This window comes from Cryptomeria japonica, chromosome 1 (genome assembly GCF_030272615.1).
Source record: "Cryptomeria japonica chromosome 1, Sugi_1.0, whole genome shotgun sequence".
In the NCBI taxonomy this organism is placed as follows: Eukaryota; Viridiplantae; Streptophyta; class Pinopsida; order Cupressales; family Cupressaceae; genus Cryptomeria; species Cryptomeria japonica.
This window is the reverse complement of record NC_081405.1, coordinates 29618410-29627220: the sequence shown is the minus strand read 5'-3', so window position 1 is coordinate 29627220 and position 8811 is coordinate 29618410. Positions and strand designations below refer to the sequence as shown.

Sequence of the window (8811 nt, the reverse complement as noted above, 5' to 3'; positions counted from 1 at the left end):
AAGATTGAGTATACTTAAACAAACAAACAAACAAAATTTGCATTTGATCATTGTAGGTTCATTCATCTTTAGAATCATTTAAATTATCATCATTCATTTCATTTAGTTGCATTTCAATCATTGCATTAGTTTACATTTCATTGAGTGCATTCCATTAAGGCCATTTAGTTGCATCTTTGTGCACTTAGATTCATTAATCATTATAAGCATAAAAAACATTCCATGTAGATCATTTGCATTTTTTGCATACACATTAAAATCATACAAAAATAAAAAAAATCAACATTCATTTGCATTCCCATATAGATCATTGTATTTGCATCATTTAAGTAAAGCATATCATTTAAGTTAGTAATCATTTTCATTTGCATCCATGATCATCAAAATAGAAAATCAAATGCATTTTCTTTTCATAATCATCGCATCATATGGATTAGTATCATCATTGCATCATCATATAGAACATCATCATCATGAAAATAAAGGAAAGAAAAGATCATCATAACATCATCCATGTAATCAATGCATATAGATCATCATCATATAGAATAACATGCATAAACCAAATATTATCATATAGAGTCCACGTCTACATATAGATCATTATAAAATAATAAAAATTCCAAGTATACAATGATATCAAATCAATAAAACAAGTGCCTCATTAATATAAATCAAGTCAAGGCTGTCTTGTGTCACTACCACCCGACTCTGTCTATCTCTGTGGCTGTGGGCGAGAAGATCCTCTAGATGGTTGTCCCCCCTGATCACCACTCCTCTGAGGAGGTCCCATGACTCCACCGCTGCTAGTATCCATCCTCGCAGTAGTATGATAGCTACCTTCCCTCTGGCTCTTTGGGACTAAATCCTCATATAATCATCACCAGTGTGTTGTCTCCTTCCTAGCCCAAAATAACGCTCTAACGGTATCAGGTGAGAGAGTGCCAGATCCAACCTACTGAATGTGATCAAGAAGACCTTAAGTATCTTATTGTCTCCTAACAAACCTGTCTCTCTCTATCATAAGTGTCCGCACCTATGTCCTAAGCTAATCTATCTGTGCTCTAAGACTATCCAAGGTCTCCTGCTCTTGCACATCTTATTAAGGAACATGATCCCGAATCCCCTCATCTCCACCTCCCTCTCCACCTGCTAGAATCTCAACCTGAGTAGCCCTCAGAACCCATCTTCTGATGAGAGGAACATGATCCTCTGAATTCTTCTCCTCTCCACCATGAGTTGCAATAACCCTAGGGTCTGGTTGAATCTGACCAAAATCAATGCCTCTCCTGCAACCCTCATCCAGTCCAATGTTCTTGCCTCCTCCTGTAGAGGGTAATCCTCTCACTGATCTCATACCTGCCCTGCCAGTATCCCTCCCAATCCGTCCTGTAGAGGGTAATGCTTGATACAAATGAGCAAGCATGCAAACACCCCACACATATCGAGTCTGATGCTGCATCATGCTTTGTAGAATCTCATCCCAACCAATAGCGAAACCTCAAGATTTCCTGTCTGGACAGATGAATCCGCTAATCAAACCTGCAAGAATCACTAAGAGAGTCTCGCAGTACATGATCATATCCTCCCATTGGATCTCTCCTCTGGAAATGCTCTCATCACCAAATATGGCTCTGCAAGCCTCTATCCCTCCAAGATCCTGAAAAATCATACTGGACTAACCCACCAATCATAGGGATGTGAAGAATCCTATAGACATCCTCGAGTGTCACACTAATCTCACCAGTGGGTAGGTGGAAAGTGTTATGCTCGCTATGCCATCTCTCTGATAAGGCAGTCAACAATCTCCTATTATGGGTAATATCAGGAATGTACAACAAATGGTGTAATCCACATGCATCTATATGTCTAATCTCAGCCTGTGTAAGCTGTGGCACTAAATGGCGCATGGCCGAGAATTTCTCCTGACACTGGAGAACATCGAGTTTGTCCTGTTTAACAAGAGAATTTGATCTCTATCAATCATCTATCTATCAAATCAAAGAGATCACTAATCTATCACATAAACAATTGATAAATCTTTTCAACCAAGCAAATCAGGCTATCAAATCAACCTAAAACTATAAATCATGGTTTTATATCAATCAATGAGTTCAATCAAACTCTATTATGCTCTTCATCAGAAATTGAATCGGTCTCTTATAGCTAATCTATCAATCTACCAATCAAATCAATCAATCATTTATCTTATCAATCACATTTGCATATCAAAATGCCTAAATCAAATCATCTCAATGAATTTTAACATGGACAAAATCAAACAAATTCATCTAAAGAAAATACGCTATTCTTCAAGACAAAAGCGCTATTCTATTAACCACAGGCGCTAAATCATACAAAAGCGCTAACCTTTTCAACATAAGCGCTAATCGACAAGTCAAAAGTGTTAAATCATTCAAAAGCGCTACCCTTTTTAACATATGCACGAACAAATGAGTCAAAAGCGAGAAATCTATAAAAGCGCTAACATTCAAAACAAAAGCGGTAACATTCAAAACAAAAGCGGTAACCAAACATTCATATGCGCTAAATTAACAAAAGAGAGAACTTGCAAAGCAAAAGAATAAACCAACGGAGCAAAAGCGCTAACACGCAAAATAAAAAATCAAAAAATTAAAAACAAACCATAAAATGTGCCAAAAAGCAAGGAAATTGGTACAGAAAGTTGTAAACAAGCTTGGGATAAGGTACATACCGGATAACCATACTCAGGAGGTCGTTGATACCGTTGTACACGCTCAAATCGATGGTTTTCGAATGGAATCACCATTTTGCCAGCTCCGCAAGACAATTCTTTTCACTCCACAAGCTGACAAGGATGCAAATGAGGATAAAATTAACCTAGGTTAATTTTATAATTACCATTTTAAAGGGTAATTAATGCTTCTAAGTGGGTCAATTTTATTTATTTTTCACAAATAAATTTAATTGAAGGACCTTCTCAATTATCGCGAGATCAATCGCTTATCCAATTTTTTTAATTTCAATCAATCTCCCGAGGGGGCATACAATCAGGGTTTTAATCTTCATTAGGCACATTTTTTAGACTTGATTTAATCTTTTAAACAATGTTGTCTCAACATCATTTCAAAGAGGGGAAAATGTATACACATAAGAATGGCTATGAGCAATTAAATAAATATTTTATATTTATTTAATAATTCTTCTTCTATTAAATAGTTAGTTTGAAAAGATTAATTTATTTAATTCATTTCATGTTTTTCTATTAATTAATTTAATTGAAATATTATATTAATTAATTAATTAATCCTTTTCTTCCAATCAATCAATTAAATATCTAATATTTAATGGTTATTCTTTTATCCTATAGTCTCAAATATTAAATAATTTCTTAATTATTTAATCCCTTTTCCAACTCACCTTCCATCTCCACTTCATCTTTCCTTTGCCAACTCATCCATCATGTGGCTAAATTAATTCAACAAAATTAAATTAAATAAAACATTTATTAGCCACTTATCTCTAACTTCCAAAATAAATGAAATATTGTGTACGTACAAATATTTCCTAACCTTCTTCTATATTCTCTCTAACATCCCTATATCTTAGGAAGGACTTGAGTCCACTTGTCCTCTCATGCCTAAATCTTCTCCAACCATCACTAGATTCCCTCGACAACTCAGTCAAGGTGAGATGAGTGACACTTGTCTTCTCCTTCCCCCTTTCTCTCAACCTTCACCTTTGCTCACAACCATCCAAATTTGTAGGTTTGATCATGACCGTTGATCTCAGACACGTCATCTTATCCTCTCAAAAGCCTATAAAAGTAGGAGTTTGAGTTGAGAAAGAGTTAGTCTTCAAACTAATAATTTGAGTAAACTTATGCATCCGTGAGTTTTTATCTTGAAGCAATTTAGCAATTTAGCATTTCTCATTTAGCTTTAAATTATTTGCATTGCATATCATAGTATCAGTTAACTATGAGTTATTATTCCATTCTTCATATGCCAACTTGGAAGCTACCAGTGCTTGTCTGAGATCAAATCATCTGCAACCAGGAACATTGGAGTTAGGACACAATGAGACTTAAATCATGAAGGTAATAATATGGTTTTTTATTTTAATATTCATTTCATGTAGTTTCATTGGTTGAGTTTGGATTTCCTATAGCATTTCCTTTGTATTTTGTGAAACTAATTTTTTTAGTATCCTGAAGATGAAATTCAAGTCGACACAAAACGCACATAAGAGCCTATTACACAAGTGAAGCTACTAAAGAAAATTGTTCGCCCCCCAATCTTATTTAACATCACTTAGGGATGGTGGATAAGAAGCCAGAGGAGCAACAATGAGCATGGTAGGTGAAGCTACTACCAGTTCCAAACAAGGACCATGCTCTAATAATGAGTCACTTTATTTTTCATTACTAGGTAGGGTTAATGCTTTTGAAAATTGTGAAGATAATTCATGATTAATCTTAATAACCACATAGATATCATCAAAATCGTTAGGATCAACATTGTTAGCATTAGCATCAACATCAATATCATCATCTAAATTAATCACAATAATATTTGTAACACGTAAAGGAAACAGATAATCATTTTGCATCGACATGCTTAACTTTTAACATGGTGGATTAAGTTGAATTTCCTCCCTAGGGTCAGGGGAAGGTCAGACAAATGGAGCCAAGTCAACATTTGGTGTATTTGGGGAGGAATTGGTTTGGGAAGCAATTTCATGAGCCTTGGCATGACGTGTTTGTCAACATTCTCTCGCACTATGATATGTCTTAGTTCGACTCAAAACTTGCAAAGGTTGAGGAGCAATCAACATAGGCTTCTTTTCTTCCCTAGTAGGGGAGGAATAGAAGAAACTTCACTAGGTTGAGAGATACAAGATGTTGGGCATTTTCCTTTATACAATGTAGGGGTTGGGATCACAGCATATAGAGGGGGAATAAAAGTAGGAAGAAGTCCAAGTCCAAGGTGAGGAGGAGGAATATCCATAGGTGAAGGATCTTTAGGTTTACTCAAGGCTAATATTATCTCATTTTTTATGGGATAAAAAGAGAATATTTGTTTGAGGTTTCAAAGGTTCAAGTTGCCGAGGCCAAAAGTAATCAAGGGTGAAATTTCTATGCCTTGCTGTTGGTTGTTAAAGGCTATGATTAATTATGATAATATGCCCATTATGAGGGAACTTCAAACACTTATGAATTTTAGAAGGGACAACTTGCATGAAAGAGAGCCAAGGATGTCCCAACTTCACATGAAATTGATTAGAGGTAGGGATGATAGCAAAGGTAACATCTAAGGACTTAGTACCAACCTCAACTAGAAGGGTGATAGAACTTATAGTAGGACAAGTGAAACCATTATGCACCTTAATCAAAACATTAGATTTGTCATATGTTTCTTAATGAAATTGTTGCTCAAGTAAAGAGATGTTCTTTAGTAATAACATTCACCATACATACTAGATAAATGAGCAATCCTTGTGAGAGTTTTCCTTTAATCCCTATCTCCCCCCCTATCTCTACTCTTATTGAACTATATCTCTCGACTTCTCTACCCTCTCTCTACCCCTCTCTCTCTCTATATATCACTTCCTATGTATTTATCTTTCTATCTCTTTGTCAAGCCCTCTCTCTCATCCGCTCCCTCTTTATATCTCTATTTCTCCTTCATCTTTCTCTCTCCTTCCATCTCTCCCTCTCTATCTATCTAACCCCCTCTATCATTTCTAGCTTATATCTTTCTCTCTATCTCTCGATTCTATTCCTATTTCTCTATTTCTATTCATGTCTCTCCCTATCTCTCTATTACTCCATCTTTCTATATCTCTCTACTTCTCTCCCCTATATTTATGTCTCCCTCTTCCTCCCTCTCTTTCTATTTAAATGTATCTATCTCCCTCTCTATATCTCTCTCTCTCTCTCACTCACTCACTCCATGTTTCTCCCTTCCCATCTCTATCTCTATCTTCCCCCTCTTCATCTCTATCTCCCTCTCTCTACCTCTCTCTATTACTCAAGTCTTAGTCACCTTCTCTCTCTCTCTCTCTCTCTCTCTCTCTCTCTCTCTCTCTCTCCCTCTCTTTCTCTATATCTCTATTTCTTTATTCCTCTCTATCCCTTTCAATTCATATCTCTATACCTCTATCTCCTATCTCTCCCCATTTCTCTCTCCATCTCACTATATAATTCCTTCTCTCCTCTGTCTTTTGAGATCTCTATCTCATTCACTCCATTTCTACCTCCATATTTCCTACTCTATATGTCCACTTCTGTATTTCTATCTGATTCCTCTCTGTCTTTTTATCCATCTTGCCATCTATATATCTCTATATCTCCCTCTCTTTCTCTATATCTCACTTGATCTCTTCCTCTCTATCTCCCCCTATCTAGCTTCCTATCTCTACATCTTTATCTCTCCCTCTCCCTCTCTCTATTTTTCTCCCTCTTTCTTCCCCCCCCCCCCCCCCTCTCTCTCTCTCTCTCTCCACATTTCTTCTTCCATCTCTCATTCTATCTTAATCTCATTATCTCTCCATATCTCTCCCTCTCTATCCCTCTCTCTATCGCTTTCTATCTCTATTTTTTATCTTTCCATCTCTCCCTCTTTATATATTTATCTCTTCCATCTCAATTTGTCCTCTCTCTTTTTTTCTCTTTATTTCTCTCTCTCCATCTCCATCGATATCTCTATCGTCCTCTCTATCTCTATCTCCCCCCCTATCTCTCCCTCTTTCTACTCTATCTCTTCCTCTCTTCCTCTCCCCCTCTCCCCATCTCCCTATTATAAACATAGCACAAGTCTATTGGTAGTGGAGCTTGATTATCTTCGTAATTCATAGGTTTTGTTTCAATTTCACAACGACATTTTCTAAATAATTTATCAATTGACCTCTTGTAGTGCATAAATGTATAGACCAATTTTTTCGCCAATTTACCCATTGCATACCAAGGTGCACTTGTTAGTGGAAGGTATCGAGAGGCAACTGATTTAGCCTCTCATAGTTGTTTCTCGTGGAAAAGAAATCTCCGCAGCTTGATATAAACTCAACACCTTCTTACTTCATTCAGGAAGCGACTAATCTCCACATAAAATGACATTCCGTATGATTTTCAAAATGTGCAAAACACAACATATTTGTACGAAATTTTCAGCATGAAATCTTCGTGATCTTCATCTCCATTGCTATAAAAATACAAAAAAATGCAAAAAAAATCATCGTGTTTTGCACATCTGAAAAGTTTTTAAATTTTTTTCTAGTACCATTTTATGTGGAGATTAGCTTGTTCCATTCATAACGGGGTCAAATTTGTACCCTTAGTGATGGATAGACATTATTTACTAGTGAACTTTGTTCAAGCAAAAGAAAACAAGATAACACGTTAAGTATGTTCTCCCGATTCAAGAAACAAGGAGTACAGGATCCGTACTTTCCGTCGTGTGTCTGACAAAACTCTTCGGAAATCTTATTCAATTACAGAAATTGCAAAGTCAAAACGATTTCAAGATCCGAAACAAAATGCCTGCCTCAGGCGACTAAAGAGATGGCCGTAATTAAATTACAGCGAAGAATGGAATGCAAAAGAACTGAGGTGGATCTAGCTTAAGAATTACTGACAATTTTGCATATACCTAGGTTAGATTTGGAGAGAATTGTAATGGCGAGTGCTGCAACGCCAGATCGGTTTTATGCGGCAGCGGCCTATGCTGGATTTGGCGAATCTGCCAAACCTGCTCCATCTTTCTCCGTCGACACGGCCTCGCTTTTGTACGGCCTCTATCAGCAGGTACAAATTTCAGTTCGCTTAAAGTCCCTTCTCGAAATTTCCCGTGACATGAGATCGGTTCAAATCCCTTTAAATCCATGCATTTTTGCTCAGGATCTTTTTTATTCATTCTATTCCTTTGTGTATCAGGCGACTGTTGGACCTTGCAATGTGCCGAAGCCTCGAGCATGGAACCCTGTGGAACAGATCAAGTGGTCTAGGTATGTAAATTTCTGCTCTGTTTCTTTCTTTTTTTGTTTTTCCGTTCTCATTTTATTTCAATTGTGCTTATATATTATTCAAATCAGTTGAGTTTGGAGAAAAGTATATGGAATTCAAATTGATGTGTCTGTAGTCAGTGGCTCAAATGTCACACCTCAATTCAACTCTTTCGAGGAGACAAAACTTTTGGATAAAAAAAGTCTATGAGTTGAAGAGGTGGAAATGCTACATTATCAGATCTCAGAGAGTAGGCTAGGCCGCAATCTGGACAACCTTAAGTCATTATCACATCTCAAATTCCAACTCTTTCTCAAATTCAGTTGCTCCCATTTTGATAGGTTGCAATTTGAGATGTGATTCGAGTTAGGCCTTTTATCTAAATAGTGTTGGAATTTCTCCCTGTCAACACTCTTGGACATGCGTGCAGATATGCCAACAAGATTGAGGAAGAACTTTGTTTAAAAGTTCGTGCTAAGGATGCAACACAGAAGTAATGGAAATAATTCAGCAGTACGAGAGCAAATTCTGACAAAGGAAGGGAACCCCAATGTCAATATGGCTATCACTTAACCATCACCTGCACCAGAGACATCACAATCATCTTTGGTCCCAGAGAAGCAGCTAGGAAATGAAAATAGAATGCACGACCAAATTGGTAAGTTGTGTGGATTGTCCAAGGACCAAGTCATTAAACACTTAATCACCTCAGCGTGGTCACATATTCTGTTCACATATACAGTGCCTGATGGCTAGGGAAAGTCTGTTCTGGTTGATGCCAATCTTGGCATCCTTATAATTCAAAATGAGCTTTCAACCTTCAATTC

The 8811-nt window shown here is 36.9% G+C and overlaps 1 protein-coding gene across 1 annotated transcript in view; it reads left to right on the top strand.

The window, feature by feature from the left end:
• Positions 1-7323: 7323 nt before the first annotated feature.
• The window catches only part of LOC131038899 (acyl-CoA-binding domain-containing protein 4), a 106776-nt gene continuing 105288 nt past the window's right edge, over positions 7324-8811 (top strand). Inside the window, exons 1-2 of the mRNA XM_057971462.1 lie at positions 7324-7786; positions 7916-7986. Coding sequence (XP_057827445.1) covers positions 7658-7786; positions 7916-7986 — 200 coding nt within the window. The 5' untranslated portion in view covers positions 7324-7657. The remainder of the gene's footprint in view (positions 7787-7915; positions 7987-8811) is intronic.